Consider the following 16,013-nt stretch of genomic DNA (forward strand, 5'->3'; position numbering starts at 1 on the left):
GGTGGTGAACGCTTATAACATGAGCATCATTCGTGAAATCACCCTGACGGACAGGTGACGCCCTGTAACAGGCGGTGTATCCTTCCATATAAAATAGTTTTAGTTACCATCGTTTTCTGTTTGCTTTCATCAACTTTTTCTGTCAAAAAATAAGTAATTATGACTTGAAAATATTTGACTGCATGGACATATTTGAAAAACGGAACTATTAAAGAACCTTAATCAATCGAGCGGCGGAGGGATACAGGTGCAGTCAGGTTAACGGACAGCCTGAAGTTAATTGAAGGTCATTTTGGCGCTTTTGGAAGACAGGGTAAGAGTGGGTCGTCGATTGTTCGGAGTTTTACATATATGTTTCCGCATATGTTTGTTTTTGAATGTTGTAAAAGTGTTTCTAAAGTCTAAACAATTAAAATAATGTGGAATTTAATTCACCAGAATAAGGATGTCAAATTAACGCAATCAAGTCAGTCACTTTGTCAGTTGCACACGCAATAATTACACTACATCGACGACGACAGAGCACTTTAAGTATTTAAGAGAGAATATATGTAAATGTTGAAGCATTAACGTATTTTAACACATGGTTTTCAACAAATAGTGTTAAAGTATAGTTATAAATTAAGTGGCCGTCGCACAATGCACGTGCTAGTAATGAAATCCATATAAACTTCGACAATGAAAGTGCCCTTTAATATTTAAGAATGAACTTGAGGAAAATAGTATATAAGTAACTATATATAAGTATTCAATAATGTTTAACTTTCAGTACTAATATCTTATCCTTGTAAGATCTGAGTGTAGAAATCACGCGGCTCTGGCGTGCAAGACACGTGCAGTTGTAATGGCTCTTTTATATTTACATTTATTTGTATTTTAAGTATTGTAGTGATATTTCTCAATACGCAACATGTATTTTAAGCGTTCATTTTGTAGTAGCATTTTTAAATTACGTTTAAACTAAAACTTTTGATTTGGTGAACTAGACGCGTGCAAATTGTGTCAGAAATGACAAATATTGTAATAAGAGTAGTATTGTATTTTTACATCTTAAGACAGTAAGATTTCTCATTACGCCATTTACTTCGTTAATTGACCTTCAAATTATTAAAAGGGGGGAATGTAGAATAGTAGTCATTTCGCAGTATTAATGCGTTTTATATTGAGTTTTCAATAGTATTATTCTTAATTCTTAACTAGTTTTGCTGTCTGGTAAGAATTTAAAACAAAGTACTGGTGCTGTCTTGTGCATATTCAGTAATGTGGGTCAATAGTATTTCTGCATAGTGCCATACAATAAGTTTATCAGTGTAACCTTGTTTTGTTTATAGCTACTTATCTGAATTAGGGATGTGCGCTACGACTATTTTGACTGTCGTTTAAACGGAAGTTTTGTAACCGACTAGTCTAAACAGAAACCAACCTTCAGAAAACAGTAAAAAAAAATAATTATTCGACCCATTTAAAATAATTATTCCAAATCCGATGCTAAATTCCACTGAAAAGGGGCATTTATCTGCGACGTGCTCGCCTTGCATTATGATCATTGTACATTAAATATAGAACATGGCACGCATTCACTGAATCAACATATGCGAATATTTAATAGACATATTTATTGAAAACAATTGAATGAATAGTGCAGGATCAATAGAGCAACCATTAAAAGCCTGTTCTAAATGGAAATCACCAAGTAAATGTTACTTACTTAAAACAGTCAGGACATTGTTGAAAATAATTAACAGGTAGTCTAAAACAAATCTATGAGAGAGAAAAAAAATGCGCTGAAAGGTCAAGCGTATTTCACGACGTGCAGTCGTGCATTAACCATCGATCTAATATGACAGCTGTTCGGTAAAGAACGTTAACCAAAAACAGTTACGTGTTAAAAAAAATAAAATTATAAAAAAAGTAGCTATAGGATAGAAAAAAATAGGCCTGTGATGTAGCCTACAATAAACCTAATGTACTCTAAACATGATGTGCACACAGAATCAAAGATAGTTTAACACGTTAAGCAGTCGGCACCTCGTTGAAAATAGCCTTCTTAATCAGCAGATTAAAAAAAATGGCATACCTACTCTAAAACAGTTATTTTCTAGGCTACTTAAAAGCATAAATTTTTGATGAGTACAATTAACCCGTCGACATGGTCCGGTGAAAGACGGGACTTGACTCACCTGCGGCGATTATCCTGCGCTTGAAAAAGCCCGCTCAGCATAAAAATAACGTACAAGCATGCGCAGATGTAAAGAAGACTCAAATGTGAAAACATCCTTGGGGACTTCCAAACATTTGGAAAGCCGATTCCCGCACCACCGAAGTGATTTCATAACTACTTTGCTGAGTTTGCTTGTCTAGAGAGAGGATATTTTCCTGCGCGCGCCGCGAGTGAGAGAGGGAAGACGCATGCGCAGCCTGAGGTGAAATTAAACTCTGTATCTGCTCCAGATATCCTCTTTTTAAAATAATATTTGTATTATTAATTCTATTTCAAATATGTAAGATATGACAGTAATTTAAGTGCAGCCTCTGTAAAAATATAAAGCTAAACGTAAATGTGTAAAAATGATCAGTTTAATGGGGGGAAATATTAACCGACTAGTAATTCCAGTGTCGACTAGCAGCATCAGAACCGTTTAGTCGACTAGACTTGCACATCCCTAATCTGAATATGACCGTAATATTTTTTATGTGCATGTAAAGCTCTGTGAATTGCTGCTAAAAATGAAATGTTCTGGACATATAAAATTGTCTTCCTCTCCTTAGATTACGGAGTTTATAAAGAAGCCCCAATATGACGGGACGAGCTAGGGCGAGATCCCGAGGCAGAGGTCGTGGCCAGGAGGCTGCTGCTCCAGGCGTGGTGAGGTTTTTTTTTTTTTTTTTTTTTTTCACAATTAGTTATATATACTGATTGGTATTCTTATACCCTGCAGCAACCATCCACATCACAAGAGGGGGCAAAACCTGTTTTGCCTTCTCCAGCTGAAGGAGAACTGGTGGGGAGGGGGAGGCAGAAAACTGTACCTGGAGCAATATCTGGAGAAGGTGAAATCAAGTGTACTGAATGAATTTAGTAATTAGTAAAGCTATTAGAATATTTATATTCTCTGTGGTAAGTGCACAAGAGCAGTTGGTGGCAATACTGTAATCAGCATAAACTAGGGATGGGATGATATGGTTATCTCATGATTCGGTTTGATGTTTATTTAAAAAACAAAAAAAAATTTTTTGCGCAAAATGCACAATTTGTTATCAAAATACAGTTCTTGAAGACACAATTTAAATGCTCATAGTTTAAATAATAAGAGTTTCTCATATGCCTTTTTCTATTAGAAAACATTACAAACAAATAAGCCTTCAAAAATAGTGGGCTTCATTCAGGCTGATCAGGTGGAGAACAAGCAATAGCAGAACCTTTCCTGAAAAAGTATGTGAAAGTGTATATCATTTTTTTAATAATTTGTCAGCATTATTGTAATCACAGTTTAACTTTAAAAATATAAATATTCTACATTTTATCAATTAAAGGTGCTGTAAGGGATTTGTTCATGGAAAAGTATGCAAAAAATGTTCCTACTCCCTGAAAGATATTAATGAAATAAGTGCCCTGAGATATCTCACCGGTCTCTGTGACAGAACTAGACTCTGTAAACAGCAAACAAAAATGTGTCCGCGAACATTGACGCTTTCTGCCTGTCAATCATTTTGCATGTTCCTGTAGTGTTGTAGTTACAGTGAATTATTGAGGCATAATGCATTTTTATACCATGTTTTTAATAACAGTTGTCAGTTGAGGGTGCTATTTTACTACTGTTTTTAACAACCGTTTCTGCTGTCAATAAAGCTAATTTTGGTATCTTTGGAGTTCAGGGTTTTGGAAAGAGGGGGCGTGGCTAATCCAATGGCTCAGTCTCATGGAAATAGAATGGCTGAAATCGCTTACAGCACCTTTAATATTATATCATAAAATTGTGTATCTAATAATGATATAAGCTATCAATATTTGAAATAATGTATACAATTTACAAGTAATAACATTGAGTTTACATTAATTTGTATAACAAGTGCTAAAAGTTTTCAAAAAACTGGTTTGGAAACACTTTGTCGAGAAAATTGTCATTAATGCAAAAATATAGTGTCACATGACAGAATTTATGCCAATCGTTAGCCTGTGTTAAGTATGATGACGGTATACATCCTTGAAAGCCAATTTATTGTACGTGATTATGGATTGATCTTAACGGCATATAGATCTGATCTGCAAACATGACACTTCCAGGAATGCCAACACACATCACGTATCATGCACATCGACAAGTGCACGGAGAACAAATTAATGGCCACTGTTTCTGATTAATTTAATCCATCCGTTTATTTATTAAAGTTATTTTACCACACCATTCAAAATAATAGACGGCATCATGGAATTAGCCCATAATACAAAAAAAAATATATATATATATATATATATATATATATATATATATATATATTATAATTTCTATGCACAAAGATGTTTTAAATTAAAAATACACAGTACTAGGAGAAAAGCATCAGTGTGATGTTTTTTTTTTTTTTTTGGAACACTAACATATAGCCCAATTTTATAAAATGATTGTTTAGCTTTTGGAAAAAATGCCGGCAAAATTCCCTGTTTTAAATTAAATAAATTAGCCTACCAAATGAATAAAGCATTAAATAAATAATGAATTATCAAATGAAAAAAATTATATTGTTAGGCCTTTATACTTGCCTTTTCTTTACACAAACTTAAATTAGCCTTACCCTGTTCCGTAGATGTAACAGGTTGGCTGAATGACATTTTCAGAATGTTCAACACTTCAAGACTATAAACTATCAGAACTTTTTGTCTGATGTGGAGTTCACTTTCAGAAAACTAGCTTTTGAACATTTAAAAACTTTTAAATATTTTAAATCTAACCCTCTTTACCTAGGATCGCATTTGCTGAGCTTCTTCAGAAAATGTAAATTGCATTATGACGCTAAAATTAATTTTAGATGACAGTCAAGTTCAGTTGGTCGTAAAAAGTTGCGGGACATAATGCAACTGTGATGGTAATGCTTTAGATGATTTTTCAAAATAGCCTATTGAATATCAGGAATGTATCATATGTAAACCCTGATATTACACTGCATCAATTTTTCTTTAATAGCAGTACACAAAGCATATAAACATCGATAGATGACCTTATACTAAGTCCGAAAGTTTCCCCCACTACTTGGTGCAGGTTACCAGTTTGAAAATGACCATGCCGATTCGCTTTCGGGTCGGAACCGGTGGCAACCTGCGATATGCGCAATATCAGGGCCAATAATACAGTCCTATCACAAGGGCAACTGCTCCCTTTTGATTGCATTTCCGTCTTCTGATTGCATTTATTTGTGAAATTAAAATGACAGTAAGCTGTCTAATTTCAATTAATTATCTCGGTACTCTCCCCGTTTTACGAGACTTCTGAGGAAAGAAAATTAGGGACATTTGGGAGGCGAAAGGTACACAATTAGCGATATAAACACATTTCTGTATGGAAATGGCTTAAGTGCAGATTTCTTTTGCGATAAACCAAAACTTATGCGACTTTTTTTTAGGCATGACGTCATCACGCACAATTTTTATCGATAAAAGGTAATTTGAATGGAAATGGGCAGAAGACGGCAGATTTCGCGTAACATTTTTTTACGCATTTTCACTTTGACAATAACAAAATAGCACGAAAAGTGGATGGAAACTAGGCTTTAGATGGACACATTACACGGAAGAAATGTTTTCTTTAATCTCAAGCACTTAAAAAAAAAAAAAAAAAAAAAAAGGTGATTTTCCAGGTATTCCAGTACTTAAATGTCTAAAAGCTGAATTCATACATTTTAAGCACTTCAGTGACCTTGTGCGAACCCTGTAAACAGTGTAGAAAAAAGCGCAGTTGGGGTCAAATCAAGCGATAGAAAGATTATGTTTGATAGGTCATTTCTTTTATCACTCGGACAGAAAACAATGTTGCAAATTTCAAATTGTTGAGATTTGCCTAGATATGGTTAGTTAATTCGATATATCCTGCCAACCCTAGGCTCAACAGTGAGGATGTTTTTAGCTCGGCCAGTAGTTCCGATTTTTTATTTAACCTGTCAATGTTTTTAATGGCCCCATATCAAAAAATTATTATAAAAAAATATATATGAAAAAAAGTTTAAATCATAATTTGTAATGTAGCCTTACAAGATTAACAAGTGTTAGATTTAATGACAACACTGCACTGGCTTGATGGGGCAAGTGACCGTTCTGTCAACTGGCTGGAAACACACTCATGCTGGCCCCAGGCCAGTTGGCTTTCTTGTTTGTAGAGCCCTTGTCAGTACTTTGATATTTTCCATCCAATCCTTTTCTCTTTCTTTTGCTCTTTCTATCCTTTTAGCAATGGTCCAGATTTCTGCAGGATTTAAGCAGGTTAAGATCGGGGAGAGAGGTGGACGCAGGCGGGATTTTCATGATTCAGGCGTCCACACTCGCCAGCTCATGGAACATGTCAAAGAGTCTAAAACAGGTAACGCCAAACTGTTTAGATCTTTTTCATGTAGCTTTCTTATATTTCTAGGACTGGGTATCGGCACATGTTTTCTGATTCTGAGATATCAATTCAATTAAAACCCTTTAACTTGGTGCATTATTAAAATATTGTTTACATTTTACAATTGGGGTCTAAGCTATTAAATGTAGTTATTGCTGTTTATGTAATCTGAGGTAAGTATTAAATTGCATGTAAATTTAGGGGTAACAAGTGGGCAACACAAAACTGAATAGGCTGTACGATATTATCTCCCAATAGTGCATTCTATAAGACAAAGAAACATGTAACCGCTTATTACGGTTTAATAATTTTTTGCTCTATGGATTATATTCCCCCCACCCCTATTCTTCTGTACTTAGCTGTAGTTATAGTGATTTAGGAGATACTAGATTTGACAAACTCTTGATGTGTCCACAGGTGTTTCAGGCACTGCCATTGAGCTGAGAGCCAATTTTATGCGTCTGATTTCACGGCCCCTTTGGGCTCTCTACCAGTACCATGTGGACTTCATGCCACCTATGGAGTCACGTCGTCTGCGCACTGCTTTGCTTTTCCAGCATGAAGAGACTCTGGGCAAAGCACACTCATTTGACGGAGCCATTCTCTTCCTTCCTAACAAACTGCACAACACTGTATGTGTTTAGATAGATCCCATTTCAAAGTGTTCGTGATTTGATTCAATTGTGATATCAGATTATTTTTTGGCTTGTTACCAGGGAGTTAATTTTATGGTGGATGACAAGTTGCTTTATTTGTCATTTTTTATAGGAGACGGTCTTGTGCAGTGAAACCAGACAAGGAGAGAAGGTGCAGATCACAGTCACACTTACAAATGAACTGCCGCCATCCTCTCCAGTGTGCCTGCAGTTTTACAATATCCTCTTTAAGAGGTAATCACAGTGAACAGCAGAATGTTTTGTTTTAAATAGTGTTGGTAATTATGTGGTAATTAACTTAAAGCCCTGGTAATTCTGTGTTGTAGAATCCTGCGGATGCTAAACATGCAGCAGATTGGTCGCCATTACTACAATCCTGATGATCCATTCAACATCCCCCAGCACAGGTTTTAAAGCCTCTGTGTATGCGAATTTAACAGCTGGTGGAAAATAAATTATTACTTTGCATAAACCTTGTTTCATTCATTATAGGCTGACAATTTGGCCTGGCTTTGTGACCACCATCCTTCAGTATGAGTCCAGTATTATGCTGTGCACCGATGTGAGCCACAAAGTTCTGCGCAGTGAGACAGTTCTTGACTTCATGTACAGTCTGAGGCAGCAGTGTGGAGACCAGCGCTTTCCTGAAGTCTGCACCAAGGAGCTTGTGGGCCTGATAATCCTCACCAAGTAAAATGAGAACAGCCACATGCAAAATTAAAAAAAATAATCATTAAAAGTTGTTTAAAAAGAAATTCTCAGGTAATGATTGACTAACAAACTTATTAACATTAATTTATAGGTACAATAACAAGACCTACAGGATTGATGACATTGCCTGGGACCATACCCCCAACAACACGTTTAAGAAGGGAGATTCGGAGATCTCTTTCAAAAACTACTTTAAGACGGTAACAATGTTATGGGACAAGGGAAATATAACAGGATTTTGATACCAGTTTCTGACTTTTATTGCTGCATTGATATTTTTCTCTCCAGCAATATGGTCTGGACATAACCGATGGGAACCAGGTTCTTCTGGTCAGTCATGTGAAGAGACTCGGTCCCACAAGTCGGCCTCCACCTGGACCTGCCATGCTCGTCCCAGAGTTCTGCTACCTCACAGGTAAATCTGCAACTACAGAAGTCTGAATTAACATCTTTCCTACTGAGCTAATAAAACTTGATGAGCAGTTTTCTTGTGTTGACATTGAAACGGAAGGGTTTGTCCATTTTATTTTAATTGCCTTTAGTTAAGCACAAAAAAAGATGCTCCAACGAGCCATGATTTGATGCTTGTTATTTGCTAGTCGATGACAGATGGTATTTATTAGGAGGCATTCTCATTCTGGAGAACATTTCATTTGACAGATTTGTGCACCAGCACTAAATGTTCAGTGTGTATTACTTGCTAAAATATTTGTTTCCTTTGTACTTTTAAAAGTATGTTAACTTTTAGGTGGTGTCAATTCTAACAGACATGGCAGAGAAACCACAAAATTCCAATTTTGCTGTGATTGGGTCATTTAGATAATTGTAATTTTCCAAATTAACAACTAACGGTCATGTCCGTAAAATGTGCTTTTTTCCCCCCTGAAGGACTGACAGATAAGATGCGCTCTGATTTCAACATCATGAAGGATCTAGCCTCACACACAAGACTTAGTCCTGAACAGAGAGAGGGCAGAGTAAACCGTCTAATCTCCAACATTAACAGGTAGGCTATAGAAACCATCCCTATTAACATTGTGTCTTAGTTGAATCATTTGTATGGACAACAGGAATTTAACAGGGCTTGAAAGGCATGTCCCAGTTCTCACTGACCATGTTTACACCTGGTATTAAGATGCGTCTTGAGTGATCCGATCACTTGTGGTCAGGTGAGACAAGTTGCTGTTTACAACTGGTTACTTAAATGCATCTCCTGTGACCTCTTGTGTTTGGATTTGGAGGGGAGGGTCTCTGTTTCATGATGACATCAATCACTATTCCAGTTTGTTACTGCATGATATTAAAACAGAGTCAGAAAAGAAAAAGATAGCACAGGGGAAAAAAACTCTTTCTGGGCATGACAGTGCATGTGGTGTCAGATGTATTACTTCCAATTGCATATCACTAATGAAAAAGGAATGCAGCACACCGCGTACTATAGCAAGTTATTGTTAGCTCTAGTTAACATCACTGCAGTTTGATGTGGCTGTATACTGTAGATGACTTGGAAATACTACTCGTACGTTTTTTTAAATTACTGAAAAGGTTGATCTGGGAATATTTAACGGTCAATTATTACCATTTCCTAACATTTCATCTACTCATAGTAAATTAGGGCTCTTGCATAAACCTTTCTCCCCACTGTCCTCTCAGAAACTCAGATGTGCAGAATGAACTGAGCACCTGGGGTCTGAGCTTTGAGAACAGGCTACTAAGTATGAACGGAAGAGTGCTGCCTTCTGAGAGAATCACACAGGGAGGCAGAGTGGTAAGAAAATGACTCCACTACCCACCAGGCATGGCAAAAAACATTTATAAGTTAGGTTTAATTGAGGTTTTGATTTCTTTTATCTTTTAGTTTGAGTATAACCCATGGGCAGCAGACTGGTCTAAAGAAATGAGAGGTTTCCCTCTTATTAGCTGCATGCCTCTGGACAACTGGCTAATGTTCTACACACGCCGAAATGCGGATGTCGCCCAGTCTTTGCTTCAGACTCTCAACAAAGTGGCTGGGCCCATGGGAATCCACATGCAGAGAGCCATCATGTAGGGTTGACAGCATAGAGAAACCTCAATACTATTTACCATTCCCTTTCCATTCACGTTGCACCAAAAAATTAAAATTTTGTCATTTACTTGCTTGTTTTTCCAAACCCGTATGACTTACTTTAAGTGGAACAGTGGAAGACATATTGTTTTGGAAAAACATAAGGGTGAGTGAGTGTGGGGGGAATAGGGGGTGAACTATCCCTTTTAATTACCATTTCTTATCTAAGCAGGATTGAGTACGAGGATCGTCAGGAATCTCTATTGAGAGCCCTACAACAGAATGTATCACCTGAAACTCAGATGGTGAGTCCAGCAATCACACGTGAATGCACACTTGTCATAATTGAAGACCAAATCCCAGCACTTTTTTTCAAATTGCTTTATGCTTTTATAGGTGGTGGTGATCCTTCCAACCAATCGAAAGGATAAATATGATTGTGTGAAGAAGTACCTGTGTGTGGATTGCCCCACTCCCAGTCAGTGTGTGGTGTCTCGCACCATCAGCAAACCTCAAGCACTTATGACTGTGGCCACCAAGATTGCCTTGCAGATGAATTGCAAAATGGGAGGAGAGCTGTGGAGTGTAGAAATCCCAGTAAGACCGATATCTTGAATTATCATATGCACAGCTCTGTTGTTTTGGTTTATGTAAAGTTACTCTACATCGGGAGTAAATGCAGATATCTGTACAAAAAATAAAATCAGTCACAATGATGATTTGTCTTTCAGTTGAGGCAGCTGATGATTGTAGGCATTGACTGTTACCATGATACTGCTACTGGGAAGAGATCCATCGGAGCACTGGTGGCCAGTCTAAATCAGGGGATGTCCAGGTAGGGCTGTCACTTATGAAATTTGCTGACAATTAGTAGGGATGCACCGATCGGATACCTGGATTGGTATCGGTTCTGATATTGACGTTTTTAAATGGATCGGGTATCCGTCCAACAAGCCCGATCCAAATCTGATACTGTGTGTTAGTCATATTCGTTACTGTCAAGCTCCAAAAATGACAAAAGAACCATAAAAACACCATTAAAGTTGTTCATATGACTCGTGCATTTTATTCAAAGCCACTTGAAGACGTACGATAGCTCTGTGAATCACAAAAGGCTATGTTTATTAAGTAAATAGTATTTTATATTTTATAATAATATAGTATGCACACGCAGTGCTAGCACGTTAGTGAGTGGTGCTGCTGCTCTGTTGACACACACAAGCACATGCAACCCTGGGTGATTCACTCGTGGCTCGTGTACGGATAACGTACATACAGATTGTATGTACGTTATCCGTTGTGTTTATGGTGATGTCCGAAGGCAGAAATTTGGCTTGCTGTCTGTAAAGGAGGGGCTTGAGCTCATAGTTACAAGAGTAGGGGAGGTGGAGGGATGCTGGAAGAATAGTCACGGGAATGAGGTAAGCAACTGCTTATAGACTGATCAGCCACAACATTAAAACCACTGATAGGTGGAGTGAATAACATTTATTATCTCATTGTAATGGCATATTATCTCTCAAGGGGTGGGATATATTAGGCAGCAAGTGAACAGTCAGTTCTTGAATTTCATGTGTTGGAAGCAGGAAAAATGTGCACACACAAGGATCTGAGCGATTTTGACGACTGGGTCAGAGCATCTCCAAAACAGCAGGTCTTGTGGGGTGTTCCCGGTATGCAGTGGTTATTACCTACCAAAAGTGGTCAAAGGAAGGACAACCGGTGAACCAGCAACAGGGTCACGGGCGCCCAAAGCTCACTGATACATGTGGGGAGCGAAGGCTAGCCCATCTGGTCCGATCCCACAGAAGAGCTACTGTAGCACAGATTGCTGAAAAACAATGCTGGCCATGATAGAAAGGTGTAAGAACACAGTGCATCGCAGCTTGCTGCGTATGAGGCTGTGTAGCTGCAGACCGGTCAGACTGCCTATGCTGACCCCTGTCCACCACCGAAAGCGCCTAAAATGGGCATGTGAGCATCACAACTGGACCGTGGAGCAATGGAAGAAGGTGGCCTGGTCTGATGAATCACATATTCTTTTAGATCATGTGGACGGCCGGTTGCATGTGTGTCGTTTCCCTGGGGAAGACATGGCAGCAGGATGCACCATGGGATGAAGGCAGGCCGGCGGAGGCAGTGTGATGCCCTGGGCACTGTTCTGCTGGGAATCCTTGGGTCCTGGCATTCATGTGGATGTTACTTTCACATGTACCACCTACCTAAAGATTGTTGCAGACCACGCATTCCCTGATGGCAGTGGCCTCTTTCAGCAGGATAATGCACCCTGCCACACTGCAAAAATTGTTCAGGAATGGTTTGAGGAACATGATAAAGAGTTCAAGGTGTTGACTTGGCCTCCAAGTTCCCCAGATCTCAATCCAATTGAGCATCTATGGGGATGTGCTGGACCAACAAGTCCGATCCATGGAGGTCGCACCTCACAACTTACAGGACTTAAAGGATCTGCTGCTAACGTCTTGGTGGCAGATACCACAGGACACCTCCTGAGGTCTTATGAAGTCCATGCCTCGATGGATCAGAGCTGTTTTGGTGGCACGAGGGGGACCTACATGATATTAGGCAGGTGGTTTTAATGTTGTGGCTGATCAGTGTATGTACTTGCATTATGGTTGACAGGACTAGCTTGACAAGCTCCTCCATAACCTTTGTTTAGAACACCATTTGTAGTCTAATTAACATGTATACATGCTGGATGGAGCCGAGCTACAATCGCATTATCTAGGAATGGTACATTTCGGACAAAAAGCATTTACATTACATTTAAAATATATACGTTTTATTCTGACTGAAATTGAACTTTTAAAGTGCAAACGCATGACCCTCCGCAGACAGCATCACAGCGCTTCAAGCATCTAATCTTTTACGCTCTTCAGGTGCGGTCCACGGTGTGACTCAGTGAGACGGTCGCAGTTCAGTTGAATGAGACAGATGCGCCATTTGTGGCATTTATATATTACATTAAAATTCCCTTACTTGGAGGAAAATGTGATTGGAATTTGATGTGCACAATAATCATGGTTATCTCAAATAATCATGACAGGCCTATGTCCAGGTAGTATACAGTTTGAAGATAGCACTGTTTAAACCAAGAATAAGCTTGACATGATCAATTTATTTTTAATTTAAGCAATAAAACACCAGGGCCTGGGTAGCTCAGTGGTAAAATACACTGGCTACCACCCCTGGAGTTCGCTAGTTCGAATCCCAGGGCATGCTGAGTGACTCCAGCCTGGTCTCCTAAGCAACCAAATTGGCCCGGTTGCTAGGGAGGGTAGAGTCACATGGGTTAACCTCTCCTCGTGGTCGCTATAATGTGGTTCGTACTCGGTGGGGCGCGTGGTGAGTTGAGCGTGGTTGCCGCGGTGGATGGCATGAAGCCTCCACACGCGATATGTCTCCGTGGCGACGCGCTCAACAAGCCACATGATAAGATGCACGGGTTGACAGTCTCAGACGCGGAGGCAACTGGGATTCGCCCACCACCACCCCTACTGAGCCAAATCACTACGCGACCACGAGGACTTAAAAGCACATCGGGAATTGGGCATTCCAAAATGGGAGAAAAAGGAGGGGGGGAAAACAATAAAACACCAGTGGAAGTGTTAATGCAAATAGTCTGTCAAGTAAAAAAAAAAAACGAAGAAACTCAGCATCTTTTCAGATATAAGTTTGAGTATTTATAATTAATGTCAAAAAAAATAAGTTCCCCACAAGTGGCTTTTCACTGCAACAAAGAAATAATGTTGCACTGTAGTAAAATGGATTTAAAAAATGCCTTCTGTTTGTAAGAAGTTGCTAGAAGGTTTACACTATCAATTAGAATGTTTCAGTCTGTTGTGGAAACACTGCTGTTATCATGAATGACGGCATGGTTTGAATGATTTTAGTCAATCAGATTGTGTGGCTTTACCTAAATAGTATATAATGTCCCTTTTTTGTATTATTTTAGATGGTTTTCGAAGTGTGTCTTGCAAAACCGCGGTCAAGAGATCATTGATGCCCTGAAAGGATCTTTGCAAGGTGTGCAGTGGGGCTATACCACAATAATGTAATTTATCTCACCTAATGGCTCTGCCTTTTGCTTTTGAATGGCATCTTGATTTGTTCAGTTCTGTAATAAAGGCTTTATTTAAAAAAATTATGCATCCAATATTTACGCTATCGGTCTCCTCAGCTGCTTTGAAGGCATATCTGAAGTACAACAATTCCCTGCCCTCACGCATCATTGTGTATAGAGATGGAGTTGGGGATGGCATGCTGCAGAGCGTGGTGGACTATGAAGTCCCTCAGATCATGCAGTCCATCAAGACGATGGGGCAAGACTACGAGTGAGCCACACCATGTAGACAGAAACACTTTGGAAGTGTTTGGAATTCCCTTCGTTGTATTTACGTTTACATTTTGCATGCAGGCCCAAGCTGTCTGTAGTGGTGGTGAAAAAGCGCATCAGCTCCAGGTTCTTTGCTCGAATTGACGGCAAAATCGCCAACCCTCCTCCTGGAACAGTCATCGACACTGAAGTGACTCGTCCAGAGTGGTGTGTATAGAGCAAAGTCATTAGGACTGGTCTTTATCAATTAATCAGCCACTTTATATTGGTATAATGTGAATTGCTCATTTTTAATCAGTGTTCAATCTGCTTTTTCCCAGGTACGATTTCTTCATAATCAGTCAGGCTGTGCGCTTTGGATGTGTTGCCCCTACTCACTACAACGTGGTGTTTGACAACAGCGGTCTCAAACCAGATCACATGCAGAGACTCACCTACAAACTCTGCCACATGTACTACAATTGGCAGGTAATGACCTCCTTAAATCATTGCACAAGTATTACCCTGCTGCTAGTGCTGTGTAAGCTCCTCAATTATGTGATGTCTCGTGTTCATCACGGCTCTCTCTCTTTCCATCTTAAGGGGATTGTCCGAGTGCCTGCACCATGTCAGTATGCCCATAAACTGGCTTTCCTCGTTGGTCAGTCCATTCACAAGGAGCCCAACATGAACCTGGATGACTTCTTGTACTACCTGTAATTCAGTGTAATGATATTATGCAGGGTTTGGAAGCATAATAGAGCATTTGTATTAGTTTGCTTTCCAGTTGCTTTCTTTTGTATATTCACTTTTTTTTTCTTTTCTTTTTTTTTATATTTATTGTTCAGGCATCTTGCTTTTGTGGTCAAGTTCAAGGTGCAGTTTTCTTGTTCATGTTAAATGCTCAGATATTTAGTGATTAGTTTATCCTCCGTTTATCCTCTGATTTCTGATCAAAAAAAAAAAAATCAATGATATGTGAAAGTAATGTGTAATCGCATTCATGTACTGCATACGGTTGTGTTTCTCACAATTAAATGGAGGATAGAATAGTCTGCTGACTTGTTCATGGTTGACAGACTTGGAGCAACTGACATTTAAATGTTTGTATGAAACCATTTTGAAATCTAGATAACAGGTAACACAAAAAGCCAATGCTAGAGAGATACAAAATGGTCAAAAATGACAACAGTTCAAAAATTTGGCACCCATTCACTTGCATTATATGGACCTATAGAGCTGACATATTCTTCTAAAAATCTTCGTTTGTGTTCTGCTGAAGAAAGAAAGTCATACACATCTGGGGTGGTGTCTGGGCATAATTAAATAAAATTCATTTTTGGGTTAACTGTTTCTTTAAACAATACACACTTATTGCAGGGACAGTCGCTCTAGAGCAACCTGGCGTTCAGTGCCTTTCTCAAGAGCTCAATGGTAATAGAGATTAAGTACCCCCTTGCAGGGTTTGAACCTACAACCTAACCACTAGCTTACACCTCCCCATCATTTAAAGCTATTTAACAAGATCTTGTTTCATTGACATGAACATTTTAACTGAACACAAATGAAGACTTTTAGAAGAATATTTCTGATCTGTAGGTCCATACAATGCAAGTGAATGGTGGCCAGGAATCTGAAGGTCCAAAAAGCAGCATAAAAGTTATCCAGTGGTTAAA

At 38.8% G+C, this 16,013-nt stretch overlaps 1 protein-coding gene across 1 annotated transcript; it reads left to right on the top strand.

Annotated features, from left to right (window-relative positions):
- Positions 1-234: 234 nt before the first annotated feature.
- Positions 235-15,388, top strand: piwil1 (piwi-like RNA-mediated gene silencing 1). Its single transcript, XM_051653028.1, has 21 exons — positions 235-313; positions 2,770-2,866; positions 2,940-3,051; positions 6,438-6,566; positions 7,008-7,222; positions 7,359-7,480; positions 7,573-7,653; positions 7,739-7,936; positions 8,049-8,157; positions 8,246-8,372; positions 8,846-8,963; positions 9,611-9,725; positions 9,816-10,003; positions 10,237-10,309; positions 10,401-10,601; positions 10,736-10,839; positions 13,978-14,048; positions 14,203-14,356; positions 14,440-14,565; positions 14,679-14,826; positions 14,941-15,388. The coding sequence occupies exons 2-21, from the start codon at positions 2,798-2,800 to the stop codon at positions 15,055-15,057; spliced, it is 2,577 nt and encodes an 858-aa protein (XP_051508988.1). The 5' UTR covers positions 235-313; positions 2,770-2,797; the 3' UTR covers positions 15,058-15,388.
- The last annotated feature ends 625 nt before the right edge of the window (positions 15,389-16,013 follow it).

The sequence above is a fragment of the Myxocyprinus asiaticus genome, chromosome 24 (genome assembly GCF_019703515.2).
Source record: "Myxocyprinus asiaticus isolate MX2 ecotype Aquarium Trade chromosome 24, UBuf_Myxa_2, whole genome shotgun sequence".
Lineage (NCBI taxonomy): Eukaryota > Metazoa > Chordata > Actinopteri > Cypriniformes > Catostomidae > Myxocyprinus > Myxocyprinus asiaticus.

What these genes read in the sequence shown, in the direction of transcription:
- piwil1 (XM_051653028.1), top strand. Translation starts at nt 2,798, where the DNA reads ATGACGGGACGAGCTAGGGCGAGATCCCGAGGCAGAGGTCGTGGCCAG. An exon ending in GGCCTGATAATCCTCACCAA is followed by an intron (nt 7,937 to 8,048) that starts GTAAAATGAGAA and finishes ATTAATTTATAG; the next exon opens with GTACAATAACAAGACCTACA. An exon ending in TCAAAAACTACTTTAAGACG is followed by an intron (nt 8,158 to 8,245) that starts GTAACAATGTTA and finishes TTTTCTCTCCAG; the next exon opens with CAATATGGTCTGGACATAAC.